General features: G+C 36.0%; 1 protein-coding gene across 9 annotated transcripts in view; it reads right to left on the minus strand.

Annotated features, from left to right (window-relative positions):
- SIPA1L2 (signal induced proliferation associated 1 like 2) overlaps positions 1-17,958 on the minus strand; it is a 119,594-nt gene that overhangs the window by 48,911 nt on the left and 52,725 nt on the right. For 7 of the 9 annotated variants that reach the window (XM_071738972.1, XM_071738976.1, XM_071738980.1 and 4 more), the window contains exons 4-8: positions 12,060-12,193; positions 10,829-11,017; positions 7,585-7,759; positions 3,609-3,712; positions 869-946 (exon numbers count right to left, since the gene is read on the minus strand). In XM_071738972.1, the coding sequence (XP_071595073.1) occupies positions 869-946; positions 3,609-3,712; positions 7,585-7,759; positions 10,829-11,017; positions 12,060-12,193 (680 nt within the window). The remainder of the gene's footprint in view (positions 1-868; positions 947-3,608; positions 3,713-7,584; positions 7,760-10,828; positions 11,018-12,059; positions 12,194-17,958) is intronic. The other 2 variants (XM_071738977.1, XM_071738975.1) reach the window with 1 other exon arrangement.

The following is a 17,958-nucleotide window of genomic DNA, read 5'->3' on the forward strand; positions in this document are numbered from 1 at the left end:
AGTCAAGTATGATAGGCAGCCAAAAGAAAATCAGTGAAGTTTTATGTATGAGTACAAGACACAAAGAGGGGAGTTCGGTAAGGAAAATATGTTAGAAAAGCAGAATCCATTAGATGACAATTATTTATATAAAATAATAGTTACTATATTAATTTTGAGATTTTAGCCACTCAATTCTTAATTTTCAGATATGCAACTCTGAAATAAAAGTCCTGTCTTAAAACTTTGCATATTTACAAGTTATGTCCAGCCACTTCTGTGGAATTTCAGTTGCCTACTCAAACTGTGAAACAACAGGGAATTCTTGTTGAAATAGCAACAAAATTTACTCTTCATTTGATTAACGATGAAATGTTAAGAGAAGAGTCAAACAAGAAAATCTTCAAAATTATTTTAGTACCTTTCTTAAACAAGTAGTTTGAAAAGTTCTATTTTCAATTTATATACTTAGCCAGTACCAAAATGGGAAACAAATCTCAACACATCATTTGGTATAACCACCTCTTGTTTTCCCAACCATTTGAAGAGTAGCTTAAATTCAACAAGTTTATTCCTCTGTTGCATATCTATTTCATTTTTAAGTTTTCATGAAAACTGTTTATTTGAACTGATTTGAATTAATCAGGTCTGAACATGTGGACACAAGCAGGCTGCAAATGTGTGAATGGGAAACTTGCAGGGGAATGAACTGGAAAGGGATATTGCAAAGGTAAAGTTTAAAGGGGAAAGCCTTCAACTGTGATTTGAAGAAAAGGCCAGTAAAGGAAAAGTAACTGGCCACACCAGGGCTGGTAGTCTTTTCTGTCCTAGGGAAGGAGCAGCTGACCTGAAAGATTCCAGCTTATGTTGCAGCCAAAGGAAAAGTTACCTTGCTCTTTGGATCTCCTGCTGGCTCTAAAACTAGAGGGATGTCCTGATCAGGGACCAAGCAGGGCGTAGTTATGTCCTGGAAGAAGCAACAAATAATTCTGGTGTGGCCTGTTTTTGGCTCACAGGTATTTGGAATCCAACCCAATGCTCAGTGCCTGCTCATTGAAGGTCAGGGGCTGGATGAAGAGTGATTCAACACCTTGCCCAACCATTACCCACCAAGGGACACAGGGATGGGATGCAATAACCTCATTGCCAGTACATACACAATATGCCAGCAAAAAAACCCTACTGGATGGGGGTCTTTGTTGCTAACATAACCTAAAAGTAAAATTAATATGGTCCCTAACTTTCCTTACTTGGGTATGTAGAGCTGGTGAGCCAGATTCTGAAGAGACAAACAAGATGCATATTCCACAGCACCTCTGAGTGTCTCTGTCTTGGGCACAACTGATGCAACAGCATCTAAAATGTCTCAAGGAAAAAGACCTAATCAAAGCTTACCCTAGCTCCTGAGAAATAAAACATTTCACACCTTAATATGTGTTTTGGAACTAAACAGCAATAGAAGAAAATTAAACAATGATTGTGGATCCCTTTTTGCACATTAAGGCTGGCTAAATTCTGGCCATTTGGGTGTGCTTGTCACATTTCATTAAGCAGTGTCCATGCTGTGCAAATACTGCTGGATTCCAGCACCAAAAAAAAAAAAAAAAAATAACAAAGTGGTGGGTCATGAGATAGGCAAACTACTTGAGCTTGGAAACCTACCACATTATTTTGAGTCCAAGAAAGCCATGAATAACAACATGGTGCTTCTAACTAAATATTGAACCTGTTAAAGTGACAATGATGAGAGCTCACTAAAACACTGTGGGAAGGAGTTCTTGTTGCTGGGGAAAACCACGGGGTTAGGAAGGTTTTGCTCTACACAAGAATCAGCACCTGAGCATAAGAGGAGAAAGGTAAGGAAAGGATGAGAATGAAAGGAAGGCACAGAAAGAAGTGGAAGGACAGTAACAGGGGTGGCTGAGCAACAACGCAGTGAAGCTGACAAACAGCAAACAATTATGAAAATTCCTGGATGGTGGCAAGAGGATATTTGTTCTCACAAACAAGGGGAAGGCATGAAAGACAACAACACTAATAAACTCCAAGTAAGGCCATATTTACTCTCAGTGCCTGTGATTAGCTCTGAAAATACTAATTTTAGGGTTTTTTTTAAGAAAAGCTCATTCAGTGTATTATATCTTTTTAATAACATACAGTTTTCCCCATGTACATGGGCTTCCCAGTCATAGTCTGTAATGACTGATTACAGAGGATACAACTGGTGTGTTAGTGAATTAATCCTGTATTGCAATAAGGTGTAAGTTGAAGTTTAGAGGAGTGGAGCAATCCCAAATCAGTGCTGATGATCCAGTGCCTTGCTAACCACCCCTCTGCACAGCTCCACGTGTGACACAGCTGAACTTTGTGTTCTGAAAGCAACACCTTTTAAGATGTGGGTCAGCTAAACATCTGTATTATTCATATGGTGGAGAGTTTCTCTCTTTTGATTCCCAATTTAGTTTCTTTAAACTACATCTAAATCCTACAATGCAACGGAATAAAATTTGCAGTTATCTTTACTGTTCACTTGAAACAGCCCACATCATTATGCACTATTTAAAATATATAAATAGATCATATACTTTCTTCAATTCCATTTTTCTCATCTCAAGAATTTTAATCTTTTCCTTTTATCTTTTTCTGGCTGCCTTGAAACATCTCTTTTCCTTCCCACAAGACCTATTGCTAGGGTAGACATGAAAGACACAACTCACACATGGTTTAACAATCAGTACCCATCTTCTGTACAAAAAGAAACTGTGATAGCATCTTTATTTCATGACAGTCCTCCAAAAAGACTGAAATCTTAATTTTATCTGGTGTGACAGTGAGAGAATATTTTAAAACTAACTAAATAAATCCAACACTTCTTTCTGCAGACCTAGAAAGTAGTAGCACAGACTTATAAACTACCTGTGTGACCTATGAGCAATTCTAATGCTTTTTTTGTTTTTTAAAATTGCTAATGGTGATATATTATACCAAATGTGCTTGTACTTTTTAATTCAATCACAAGACATATCCAAGACAGGCAAGACAGAGTAACCTTACTGGTGCACACTGCACACTTTGGATGCTGTGCTGGTTTTTTAGCCATCCTTAATGCTTCAAAGATATTCTGAATTATTATATAGGAAAAGGGAATTCTCCAGAAATAAAATAAGCACATTGCAGTTTTCTGTCTTCACAAGCAGATACCTTGAAGGATACAGTTAGGCAATATTACTAAGCTGACACATTAATAAAAATTTCCATAGCTGTAACATAAGGATTAAGTGGAATCTTCTAAAACTCTTATTACATGCATTAATCGTAAGACTATTTTCAAGCTTCATTCTGTTCAATGTTTAAAATGTACATAAGATGTAAATCTACTCCAAACTGACAATAAGTCATTCACCACAGGCAACATTACCCATTAGTAATATTACGAGGTAGGGGAGATAAGTTATGGGATTTTATATTATAAAAATCCTGCAGGAGTTCTAATACCTTACAATACACAATAATACAATTGAGTCATAGCTCATATAAAATAGTTCAATTTTAAATCAGTATTACTTAAAAAAACCCACAATGTCAAACATTTATCATGTCAGCTTGCAATGAAAAGTTAAAAACCATACCTGTTGCCTGTTACTGGGCATGTAGGGAAGCATTGTTGATACATGAAACATTAACTCATAATCTTTATAGGTGGTATAGAGGGAATGAGTTCCTGTTGAATCAGCTGAAAATTAATTTAATCACAAGGAGGTCAGTAAAATAGAACATTCATGGTACTTTGTAGGACACCACTCTTTATGCTCTGATTAAAATCTATTAATGCAACTTAAAACTTTTTTTCAATAGACCAAAACCAGTTTGCATCAGATAAAGGTCTGCTCTTTAGTTTCATATCATGACACAGAAGGGTTCTGAAAGAAATTGCTCAGAGTTTGCTGCCTGTGAGGCCTAAATAATCTCATTTCTAATAGACAGGCATTTAATGAAAAAAAAAAAAACAATTTGCTACTTGAGTACAGCTTTATATATTATGCAGATTTTCATTATTAAAAAAGTTAATAAGGTCAACTGAACTACTCCCATAAGTTACAAAAAATAACTGACAATGCTACTTCAAATCTGACACTAAGACTCATAGTGCAGACATTTTAAAAATACAATATATGTACATATTACACTGTAGTACATGGCTAAAAATTACGGGGAAATTCCAAAACTTTTACAGTTATTAAAACACATAACACATAATATTTTTATTGCTTTTCTATTTGGAGCTTATTATTAGAGTTAGTATTTCAGACTGTTTAAAGCAAATTAGATGAATTATACCCTACAGCCATAAATTGATCTTTTTTATTTAAGTAGGTACAATTAAGTTTAAAACAGGCAGTTGAGAACAAACTATTGAGCCAAGAGAACTACCAGGTTTTTTTTCTCTTGTTCCACGTTCACTCATTTTGTTTAATATTATTTTTATACTATCTACACCAACAAAGGATAATTTCTACTCCAGTTTCTTATTTAAATCTTGCTAATAAAAAGAAATTTTTATTCTGAGCAACATTACTGCATTCCTCTATTTCAAAATCCTATCACAGAACATCATGTTCTCCAGTAAAACTGGGAAGGGGAGTTTTTCCATGACTGCTGTTCTGTTGCTCAGAAACTGGTTGGGGTTTTTTTTTCCTTGGGGGGGTGTTGGTTTTTTCCTTTCCTCACTTATTGAACTGTTTTAATCTCAACTCACAAGTTTTTCTTGATTTTGCCCTTCTGATTTTCTCCTCTATCCTGGCTGAGAGCTGAGTGAGCAAGAAAGCAGGTGGGGTCTTACCTGGCAGAGAAGTCAACCCACCACAACATTCTACATTCTATATTCCATAAGAAATTGACCAATTATTTACTTATCAAAGCATTAAATAAACATACCAATTTTTTAAAAAAAATTAACAAAAAATGCATAACCAAACATTACAGACTAGAAAAATTTAATAAATGTGAGCTCTACATAAGCTGAGCAAGAAATACTAATGAAACATTATGTCTCCCAAAAATGTAGCTACTAGAGATTAAATTATTACACTTTTCTGAACCTGTAGGCAGCCAAACCAGTATATTACCCAATCATAAATAAAACATGCAAAAATCTTTGTTGTGCCATTATATAAAAAAAACCTAAGCATAACACAAAAATATAATTAAGTCAGTGCTGTATATTTAATATAAAACTGAAGATTGCATTTTTTGTCAACTCTGAATTCTGAATCATGGAATTAAGGTCTGTTCAGTGCAAACTATGGAAAAACATTATGACAGGCCAGTATCATTAATGGCACACAGCATTAGGAAAACTTGATAATTATGTTATTTAATGATAGATGTACAACACCAATCAGCAACCTACATTTGTACTGAAGCATGGCAAATGCTGAATTTTCATATATTTCTATATGCAAAAAACCACAAGGTGACATGGTCATGCTCTGAGAAAAAAATTGGGAGAAAAAAGGTAAATCAAATCACCTCTTACTTCCTTTGAATTTTTTATCCCTATTTATCAATTCACCCCAGATGTCTGACATCCACAAAATGTTAATAAATTGTTCTACACAGTGATTTGAAAAATGTGTTAGTATTCTGCACTGAAACAGGATGCAATAGTCTCTGTAAGGCCTGACTTATCCAAACTAAAAAACAAGCATGGCTTTAAGCAAAGAGGCAATAATATTAATAAAAATAAATGTGGTGCTTATGCAGGTTGACAGGGCTATGAAATTGCTGCTTTCACACCTTGTAAGTCATAAATTAGAATCTTTCACAGGATTCAGCTCACTGTTTTCCTCCACTACACTGGAGATGGAGAATGGGAAAGATTTCTTCAATTGCAAAGCTGATCTCTCTTCACTGAAAAAGCATGAGGTTTTATAACCAACTTTACCTATCTTATTTCCCACTGGTCATTGGCCTAGGGAAAGTTTATCTGCATTGGGTACCAACCAGAATGTGCACACACCAAACATATCCAAGAATTGCTAGGATTAAGTCTCCTAAGGCTGTTCAGGAGATGACAGTCCATCAGGGCACCACCAGTTTCATAACAAAAGGGCAATCTTTTTATAACTATAACACTGACCAGTCTTCAAATGCACCATTTAGAAAAGAAATTCAGATGTATTTCAGTTAAATGAAGACTGATGCTGAAGTAGCAAAAAATCACAAAAAGAGATTCCTAGAGTCAGGCTAGAACAGGTGGAACAGAGAAGCAAATTAAGATGAGTTTTCAGTTCCTAGATGTCCATGACTATCTGAAAAGAAAAATATCCCTTGGAAGAAAAGATCATCCCTTCATTTCCTCTAAGTACATCTTTCTAAGCTTCCTTCTTGGCAGCTTACCTCTACTAGTTCAAGGAACCTTCCCATTGGAAGAGACAAGTAGAAAACAGACACAAGTAGCAAGATTTAATGGTTTACAAATTTGTACTTTGCTAACAAAAATACTATTTTTCTATTACAGAGAGGTCATATACTGTATTTTTTTAAAATATTCTATTTTCAGGACATAAACCACAAGCTACAGAAAAAATAAGGATACAAATCAAATGGTAGAATCATAGAAGAGTTTGGCTTGGAAGGGAGGGTATTTAGTCCAAGCCCCTACAGTGAGCAGGGACATCTTCAGATACCCCAGGTTACTCAGAACTCCATCCAGCCTGACCCTGAATGCTTCCAAGGATGGAGTATCTACAACTTCTATGGAAAAACTGTTCTAGTTTTTCACCACTCTGATAATCAAAAATGTCTCCTTTCTGTGTCATTAGTGTAACATAGTGGTTTGGGGGATCTGAAGTAGATGAATACCTTGATATCCTTAGATCAGTTGTGAAAATCCTGTTAAAGCTATGTTTATAAAGCCATGAGTATGGTGATTTTAAGGCCATGGGAAGCAGTTCTAACAAAGACCACTGACTTCTTTAACACCAATACTTCTGAGTTCTTGTTCTTGCTACAAAACCCAGGAAATTTGTACCATTAAAATTCTCAGACTTTTGCACTTAGAGAACCTGAAAGACCTGAGAACATCAGAGTTACAATACAGTGGCTTGACAGACAAATGTTTATCAACTGTGAAATCATGATGTGGTTCCTGTACATGTGTGAGAAGCTAGAAAACTGAGAAAACTTTACTGCTCCTCAAATATACACATCCATATGTGTGTTGATTAAAAAGAAGCACAAAACTTTGGTTGAAATAAGGTAACTGGTTCCTGTCTCCTTATTTTGAAATACACATACTTCTGCTTTTTTAAGTATGCAGTATGCATCCTTTTTAAGGATAAGATGTAAAGTGTAGCTGGGAAATTCTGATGTCTATATTACCAAAAAAACCCATCCAATGATATAAGTTGCTTTGCTTTTTAATTCTAGTGCCACAGAAAAGGAAAATAACCTTTCAGAGAAGGTGTGATACATGTTTTTATCGTATGTTTCACCTTCCTTATTTACTATTCAATCAAAATGCAATGTCAGGAGCATAAAAAGACAAAAAGAGGATAAGCTGAATAACTATAGCCTCTACCACAGGTCAGAAACATAACTTACTTTTATTATCTAGCTGAGCCCTGTATTTACTAAATCCTTTTAGCCGTACTCTCTGGCCCAGCAGATCAAGGAACTCTTCAAATGCTGGTCCTGCCATCTCATTGTTATACATCTCTTCCTCTGTGCTCTGGCCTGCTTTGCAGTAAAGGATCCCAATTTTATGTTGAAAACTCAGCTGGAATTCATTAATAAAAAGAAAAAAAAGTATTAGAACAAATATTAACAACTGAAACATTGATGCTGTTATAATCCCTGGCATGAACTATCTGAAAGGACAAAAGTAAGTGTTCTGATTTGGAAAATAAATGACCACAGGAAGAAAACAAAACACAGCAAGGAAAGAAAAGAACTCCAGTAATCATCCTGAAAGAAAACCAGATTGTCACTATCCAAAACCATACAACAGCAATACATGAAGACTTTTGACTTAGTTATCTCTAAACATACATTCTACTGCATGTTAATAGTATGAGAACTTTAACTGGCAATTTTTGTAAAACTAACTGCCTTCTTTCTCAGATTCAATACAAGGTGAGCTTATTTTCCCTTATTTCTACATTCTACAGTTCAATGCATTTCAGTTAAAACAGGCAGTCAAGAACACCAACTTCTATGCAATCTTTTGCCTTCTTCATAAATCATCAATTAACAAAAATATTCCCCGTTTTAAAATGTATTTCAAGTCAGAAATCAGATTACAGTTAAATAATTATTAAACCAACTAGAGCCTCAACTCCAGAAACTACATGAAAAAGAAATGCTATAAAAGTAAGTTTAAAGCCTATAAAATGTTAAGTATTAAAAGAGCTCATTACTTTTTGAGCAGAGTATTGTTTTCTTAGCTTTTATGCATACTTAAGATGACAGCCAGGGAACCTGCATGTGAATGGATTAGTCCTGTATTAACTGATGACTTTTAGAGCTTTACAAACTGACAGAGACCATCAGTCACACCAGATTCCTGTAAAACATTTATCTATATTCACAACTCAAATCAACCCTCCAGCTATGGACTTCTCTTTATCAAACTTCAGGATTAGCATTGTATATCAGGCAGTTGCCCAAGCCAAAAAAATAAAACCATTATCTAAATCCTCATCACTCCTAGAGAAATAAAAGCTTTCACTATGCTTTTGCAGCCTTCTGTGTTTCCATGATGCTGCTTTTTAAGCTTTCTTTGTCTCCCAAGCAATTCAAGATTCAGTTTGACAGCACTCTGGTTTCTCTAGTTACCTTCATGCACAACCAACACACAAAAAAATCCTTAAGATGATCAAATTAATGAAGATTTTTTAAGGCCACAGATAGAATGACCTTCTAACTACTTTCTACTTTCATTCTAGAGACAAAGTTTTAGCCACACACTTCATTGATAATACATAATAGATTTCACTGAAAACTGTGAAAAAGGCAGAAAATGAAGTCAGAGCACCAAAAGAGACTTCAGTCTGCTAAGAAACTGTACAAATGTTTAATATACCACCATAAAAATGAATATTCTTCTGCTGACAGTATTAATCCTCTAGCTCATGATTCATATTTTTCAATTTATGACACTTGAGTCAGTCATCACCTTCATTTGCCAAGCATAACTCTTTTTGTATTTGCTTGATTTATAAACTGAAAGCATGGAGTTCATAAGAGGATTAAAAGCATAAATGGATCTCATTTCAGTTCTATGCACAGCTTTCTGTCTCTGCTCAAGTAATTACCCCATAATAAGCAGCATACAAGATACATTAATATTATGTTTTGCCTGCTGACAGGCTACCTCACAAAAGGATTCAATTTTCAGGACTGATCACCCAAAACAGAAAGAAGTGCTATGTATGTTTCTCAAAATTTGGAGTTGATGAGTAAAGAATTACTGTGGTCAGTTCAAAGGACAAATCTCCATTTTCCAGTTTTGGGAAATACTTCTACTGAGTTTGGGAAGAATTCAGGTCAGGTCAGATGAAGTAGTACTTTATATTGCCCAGAGCATGCTACCCCTTTGGGCAGTGAATATTATTAATGAGATTAACCTAAACTCACTCTGGAGCTCAAACAGGAAAGTCAGAAAACAACCATACATCAGGAATTCTTTGATTCAGAACTCAGTGCTTCTGACTTCCCTTTATTGTTTTACCAGAATACTGACAAGCACAGGGAAAAAACAAAAAAAGGGGGATATTTGGCATAATTAATCTTCAAGTAGAAGTCCTCCTTAAATACTACAGTGAACAAAAGCAGAAAAATATACATGCAAAACTAGCAAGAAAAAATAAACCACATATACACCCCCCTCCCCAAGCAATTTTATTCCTCTGTCTACATGTACTTGGTTTTGAGCAATTATTACAGCCCCAAGAGAAGAGAGAATTCTGGTAACCACCACCAATGTTAAAAGCAATCACTACATTCAGAACTGAATTAGCTTGAAGAATTTATTAAACCAGCATCATAAACAACTGGATCCACCAACTGATTCAACTTTATCACAGATACCAACTTCTGCCTAGAAAGTGCAATCACTTTAAATGAACATTTTTCAGAAACATGGTTTGATAATATTATTTTAAAGCCATCACAAGCCTGTCCTTCACATACTATTCAGAAGCTATAAAGTTAATCACTAGTTTTGAATGAAGTAGATTCACTTTATTGAAGCTAAGAAGCCTCTCCATTTTCTCTCCATACTTAAGTTATATGAATGTTTCATTGCCATGTAGTTAGCTCCTTAGCCTCAATCACAATTTCAGTTATTTGAACCCAGAAGCAGTCTATTCTTATAAGACTACTGCAAGTTAATCAGAAAATGTAATTGTTAAAAAGAACTAAAAAATTTAGATGTGGAAATGTCATACTTTTTTACTTCTTTACCTATGCACAATATTAATAAAATGTTAGGTGTCTTTTCATTTGCATTTCAGCATTTGTACACCTTAAAGTGCAAATACAGATCACGAAAATTCCTTCTCACAGATGTTAAAATTGTAGTTACGTTTCTCTTAGTCATTTAAAGAGAATATCCACAGACTAATATTTTTTTCTAAGCTGTAATTTATTTTAAAAATAATTTGCTTAGAAGAGCAAACCTTATTTTGTCAATGAAAATAAGCAAGTATCTCCAAAACCAAACAAGTAAATGGTTTGCATTACAAATTCCTGCTTACTAAATTGCCAGCAAAATATTTAAAAATGCTTGTTTTGGGTTTTTTAAGTAAAATGAATAGTCTCTAAAGAAAAGTAATGTGCTACATACCCCTTGTTCATCCAGTTTAAGCAGCTGTTCAGGTACTTTGGGTGAGTTGGAAGCCTGCCTAAGGCATTGAATGCTCAGCTCTGGAATTACATACTCTAAAACCTCTTTGAGAGGCAGACCTCTTGCTGTGCCATGCCGAGCAGTGGATGGAATTGCATCTTCTAAAATTGCTCCTCTAAGTGTAGTAAGCTGCAGGAAAGGGAACACACACAAAACATTTTTAATTCTAATGCTACAATGGCTTTTGAAGATAGAAACCTGAGGTTTTAGCAAAAGCATGGAAGAATGGAAAGAAAAAGATTCCTAGTTTTAATTTTTAAACCAGGAAAAGGATTACTGAGTGACTCTGTGACAAATACATTTTTTTGTTTAAATAAATTAACTGATTATCTAATTAACTTACTCTGATTCCTAAGAATCAGAATTCCCCCTTTCCTTACTTTTTGTGTCAAATAATATTTAAACACCAGAAAAACTGAAAATTGCTAATTTTAATGCCATGCTACCCCAGCAGACTCAGCAGTCAAATATGAGAGTGAACAGGTGAGATAAGGCACAGCTAAGGGCACCTTCATTTAACCCTGATGCTTTATCTACATTGGATTTGGCAAAAAGAGAGTAATTTCTTAGAAGTGAGTGTCAGCTGAATCATCTCCCCACATATACACAGAAATCCCTCTTTATTGGCAATAAAACCAGCCTATTTCTGTATCTGCTTGTAAAAGCACATGAGCCCAGAGATATCAGGTCTAGGTAAGATTTCTCCTAACCACAATAAAAACCAAAGGTCCAAAGGATTATGAAACTTCATAGTTGCTTGCTACAAGAATAACACTGTATTTTCATACAAATAAAAGCCAGCTATTGTGATGAAGCAGAAACTAGTTTGCAAGAGGTACTAATTCACTTGAAATAGAATTTATGATCCACAAGGATCCCAAGTGAGCTATTCCTCCAAAGAACACAATTATTTTTATCAACACATTAATATTCCTTCCACAAATCATTTATGGAGAAGCATATCAGTACATCTAACAGAAAAAAGCTTCTAAGAGTGTTTTGAAATTCAACACAAAAGTACAAATAAGCCTTAGTACCAGTTTTTATGGGGTTTTGCCACCCTTTCCCCCTTCACTTCTTCTTATCATTAGAAACTTCACATCAAACAGTCTGATCCAAACTTAAATTTTCATTTTTCCATTCCTTTGCAGAATTTCTGAAAGTACATTACCTCACTTGTCCTGAAAACTATCCTGTAGTTGAACTGAGATCCTTCCTTCTCCTTGGCATCCTCAACCTTCTCCCTCCGGATGCTGACTGCTACAGGTCCAAGATTTTCATCTATTCCAAAGTAGTTCTGATGCTCTTTTGCACAAGAGTGAATGGAGAGAGAAAAGAATAATGAAGTCTGAGTCTCCTAGAAAATGGTCATCATATCTCATGAAGAATGTAAATATAGTGTCTTGTGATATTCTGAACTGCAGAATAAGTACAAAACCCAAAAAATGCTAACTTTGATGAGCAGACTGGTCGCTTACATCACTCAAATTACTTCAAGTGTGGTTATCATGACATAATTTTCTGCAATTTTTATTACTATGAAATTAATAATTTTGCTTCATGCTGTAAGAAGCTACTTCGGAGAGACTAAATGTATAAAGTCTTCAACAAAAGCTAACAGTCTTTTAAAAAAAAAAAACAAAACAAATGGTGCTACATAGCTTTCTTAATTTCATTCAACTTTGGTTTAGTCTTTTTTTAAAGGCTTTCCATTCAATGCAGGAACTTGGTTTTAAAAAGTAACTTCTGGTAACTCTTCTGTCATTGATAAATAGCTAAATTAATCCTTGAGCAAACTGGCCCAGTCCAGGAGAGGAAAGCACTGCTGACAGAGGAGGAAACCAAACAGAGAGCATTGAAGCAGCCTCAAAATGCTCACGTCCACGGAACCAAACAGGATCCATGTGGAGGGAACAATCCAGTGTCACTGTAAGGCCACACTTCTTCACATTTGAAAGGTCAGTGAGTGGTTACACAGACCTTTAAAAGAGCAAGAAAGAGGGTCTGGGAAGCTACAGACCAGACCCCATAAACCTTAGTTCCCAGGGAGATTAAGGAACAAATTCACACAGAAGACATTTCCAGGCAGATGAAGGACAAAAGGATGCTTGGAGACTGATTTACCAAACACAAATCATGCATGACCAGCCCAGTTGCTTCCTACAATGAAGTGACTGGCTTCATGGAGCAGGAAGAAGCAATGAATGTCACCTACTTGTACTTTAGCAATGCTTTTTTACACAGTTTCCCACAGAATCTGTGTAGCTAAACTGAAAAGATGTGGTTTGGACATGCAAATTACAAGGTAGACATAAACTGGCTGGAGAGATGGCCTGAAGGGACTGTGATCAGCAACATGAATTCCAAAGAGTGGCCAGTTACTAAAAGGTTTCTCAGAAGCTGATGGTAGAGCTGTTAGTATTTGATATTTTTAAAAATTATCTAAATGATGGAACTGAACCCATCCTCAGCAAGGTCCACAACCAAGCTCAAGGAGAACACTTCAAGTACTGCAGGGTAGGGCTGTAGTTGGGTGCAAGAGATAAAAGGGAACAACTGCCAGGCTTTTAGCACCCAAGCAGTATGTGCACAGAGTATGAAATGCATAAACATTGCAATATTTTAGGAAACTGGGCAAAGGAGGTTAACCCAACCCCACAGGTAGAGTTGTACAGTCCTAAGGTCTCTGTGTTCACTGCCCACTCTCCCCCTTTCTCCTGGAGGCTGCTGCTCCTGAGATGGGACAGCTGAGGTGCCTGTGGAGCAGCTCCTAACCCACTGAAATTCCCAACCTGGCATATTAAAACAAAAATCTCCTTGGGACAATCAGAAAAAAATGGACAGACCTCACCAAGATGAACACAGACCTGCACCTAGAGCAGAACAAGCTCATCCAACAGCACAGATTGGGGACCAACTCTGGAAGCAGCTCTGTGGAAAAGGACTGGGGACCCTGGGGATCACCAAGCTGCTTGTTTGGCTCTGTTTGACATTTTTGTGGCTACATAGAAGCAGTGTCCAGTTTGGGACAGAGTGGGACGAGGCCAGCAGAAAACCACCAAGATGATGAGGAGACTGGAGCACAGAGCAGATGAGGAAAGGCTGAAATACAGATGGGTTTCTGCAGCCTGGAAAAGAGCAGGTTGGGGGGAGAGATAATTGTAGGGTCTCACTAGCTGAGGGGGGGGGCTATAGAGAAGGGAGAGCCAGATTCTTCTCCCAGATAGGGAAAAAAAGGACAAGATGCAGCCCTTACAAGATGCAGCCCTTACAAGATGCAGGCTCTGACTGAAGGGAATCAAAACCAAGGACAGGTTGCCAATAGTTTGTGAAATCTCCATCTTTACAGATTGTTGAAACCTAAAGGGACAGCTAAAGGGGAATAGGTTCTGAGTAACCTATTCAGAACCTACCCCCAAAGTCAGTTTTAAATAGGTCATGAGCCTGCATGACCTCCAGAATAATGTTCCAATCCTATTTATGGAATAATTCCATATTTTCAATAGAAATGAAGTAATAGCCAAATTTCACCTTTTAAGATTGTCTGGATTAGAAACCACTTCACTAGCATTTTTGAGCTAGTTTGATACTTCTTTTTTTTACAATGTATTTATAAAAATGTTAAAAGAAGTTTTTGTGAAATGTCCTTAACAGATAAGTCATCCATAATTTCAGAATAAATTACAAAAAGATAAAAAAAGATGAAGTTATCTCCACATATATGAAAGTCTTGTTTAAATTAGGTTTCCAGTAGCCTTTCAAAAAGCTACCTATATAGTATGTGGGTGGTTAGTGGCAGGCAGAGTCCATCTCCCAGTGGGGAGAAAATGAGTTAAAAGCACACTACAATTAGCATCCTTTTTTTGGAAGGGGACACAGTCATAAAAATTACTTGGTCACTCTCACCAGCAACATTCCTTCCCCAGCATGGGCATCCCACCTGCATGGATAAACTATACCTCAAAGATTTCCCAGTATTAAATTAAAATTGTGAGCCTTAATGGGCACATCTATCAAATGGAACAGCTTTTTACAGATGAGTAAGAAAGGAAGGCAAAGATTCAGAGGCCAAACACTTTCAAGAATATAAAAAATTCCCACAGCTGCATTTTGAGGCTTTGACAAAAAGTAAACTTCTCACTTAGGGTTTATGCAGTCTTCAATTTTCATGTGAATCTATGAAAGGTCATTATAGTTACTAACTTCTCTTGGCTGCAGCATTACAGAGCAGAAAAATGCAAGCTTGGGAGACACCTTCTTGTACAATATGAAAGACAAACCCAAAGACATTATTTATGTATTTTAAAAATAAAACGGATAAAGCAGTTTCAAGAATGGGAATGGAAGAAGCTGAAGTAAATTAAATAATAGCATGGCTACTGATATTCTGGGAAATGAGGAAAACATTTTTAATTTGACTCATTTTTTTTAAATCTCAGAAAGTACAAACTTATTAGGCTTATTTAAATGTATTTATGTTGATTTAAAAGTATTAACTGGTGAGAAGAGATGAGAGTGTTATTTTGTAGCTGTTTAAGAACAGATGGTACAATACTAATTTTTTACTTTTTCATTTTGAGGAATAATTGTCAACTTTTCTTGTAATACAAAAGTCTTACACAAAACTGGGTTAATATCAAAGGCTGACTAGGCCTGGACATTTCTTGTAGGGCACTTCATGTAAGCAGATAGATACAACAAAATACTAAGAAATGGCTGCAAGCATCCCTCAAATAAAAAGCATTAAGAGCAATAGTCAAGTCTGGAGGTATTATGAGGATAACTGCACAAGTAGAGAATGACAAATCAGTGATTAAAAAGCATATTTCAATTATCCTTTCTATAAATCCAGGTTTTTTTATTCTTCTCACCTCCTTTTATCCCACAAAAACATGGTTCACTAAAGGACACCATTAATAAATCAAAACCACAAGATAAAATACTCTATTCTTTATCGACCTTAGAACTGATATTTTCTCCAAACATTAACATATTTTACATCAGTCCTGTTGGATTTGATTTTAACAATAGTTACAAAGCTTATAAATATGCAGTCTAAAACTACAGCTCATTTCAGAAGGCACTGAATTCCAAATCTCTCATTTCTTGAAAAGGAACAGAATAATTAGTGCTACACATGTCAGGGTGTTTCTTCCATGCATCTTAAAACAGAAATAAAATTTGTATGCTGACAAGTGCCAATTATAAAACAGTGAACCAAACCTAATATTGAGAAAGTTTTTTCTTTCTCATGGGTATCTTGTTAAAGGCAAAGAAATCTGGTGGCTTTGCATATGCCTTTATATATAAGTGATCGTTTTTTCCTGAATTTTTATTTCATCCTTCCATAATTATTTTGCTAAATTCAACTGTGCTATTTAATCTACAATTCAATGAACAATCAGCTAGGAAAGCTCACTGTCATGGAATAGCATCAAGTAAGACTCTGTGTGCATATAAATGTCACTTTTTCATATATGGGAGATGAGCACAGCAGGAAGGCATTTCAGTGACCAAAGAAATGTCTGTTTTATTTCTTCTGCCCACAATAAAATTTGCTTAGGTGAGAACTGTGTCCAGCTGGAAATCATCTGGAGATTCTTTACATGCTTGATATCTTGAGATAATAGGTACAGAAAACTAAGTTTTAAGTTCCAGCAAGGTGTTTGCCCTGACTTGCTCTCTCACCAGAGCCATGCAATAGAGATTCCTCTCATGTAGCTTCTCTACCAGCTCTACAGAAAGATAATGAACACCAGAGCTTGTCTTACACAGCACTGTAAAGGTGAGAGGGTAAAAAATTATTACTGAATTGAAAGGCATCACATCATATTTACTTTTGAAAAACTAGCAACAGAACAACTAGTAACAAGGATAAGGTTTCCTAGAGGTATACTGTGTGGAACAAAGCTCTCAGATACTATTTATTAACTTTTCTGTACTATATTAATATAAATATACTTTGCTTCTAGTCAAGATAATGCACATATACATAATACCAGAAGAGAAGTTAATTACAGCTTATTATATTCACATCAACTTCTAGAGAGGTCATTAGGTTTGCTTATAGTATATCATTTAAAGTGGTTTTGAGTACTCTGTGGGGTTTTTTTATTCCCTCTGACAAAACACATTTTTTCTTCACAAAAAATGTTCAGCCCTTTATAACCTGTAATTCATCCACAACAAAAGCATTTCACAAACAAGTCTAATTTCATTAGGCTTGATCCTTGTTTCATTGTGTTTTTTGTTTTTTCCCTTATCCTGCCACTACCTTTGTCCACTGACAACCTTCCTTTCGTTTCCATCCATGTCAGCCCTGTCTGCTCTTCACACCTCAAAACCACACCATCCTTTTCATATGTTTCCCTTCACTCTTCCACTCTGACTCCCTCATCCCTTTTTGATCCTTTACAACCTGCCCAGGTCAAAAGCCAGTTTGAAACTCTGACTTCCCAGCTTGTTCCATGTTTAGCTCTGGGTCATCTTCCTCTTCTATGACAGATCCAGATTCTTCTCTTTCTTGCTTTTTACATGAAGTCACTGTGCTCTAGGTGTCTACCATACTGTGACAACAAACACTGTACTAGATCCTCTTCTGAGTCCTCTGCAAAGAGTCAGGGGAGGAAGTACAGTACAGTGTTTATTTCCTGCTGTTCAAATATAGTTAGCAGAGGAAGTTTGATTTCAGGAAGACTTGGGCAGTAACAGTCAGTCTTTAAAGGACAGAAGCAGATTTATTGTTTCTTTTAGTAACAGCAAGAAGACTGAGCTGTAATTCATAACCCAAAGGGCAGACACAGATATTCCAGAGTTCTCTTCACAGAGATTTCACATGCATTGCACAATGCAGTACTGAAAAGTACTTCAAGTTGACAACCTAAACGTCATCCTAAGCTCTCTGTTTAAGGAGTACTCATTTGACATGTAAGTACAAAAAGCCCCAGGAGATACTTGAAGACAGCAGAATCTAAAAGAAGGGAGTCAGTAGTAAAACCTTCTCTTTTGGAAGCACCTTTTTAGGAAAAAAAGATCTTGACTCTGGGTGTCAGTATTTCCAGTGCACTTAC

Source organism: Heliangelus exortis, chromosome 3, assembly GCF_036169615.1.
Source record: "Heliangelus exortis chromosome 3, bHelExo1.hap1, whole genome shotgun sequence".
Classification (NCBI taxonomy): Eukaryota; Metazoa; Chordata; class Aves; order Apodiformes; family Trochilidae; genus Heliangelus; species Heliangelus exortis.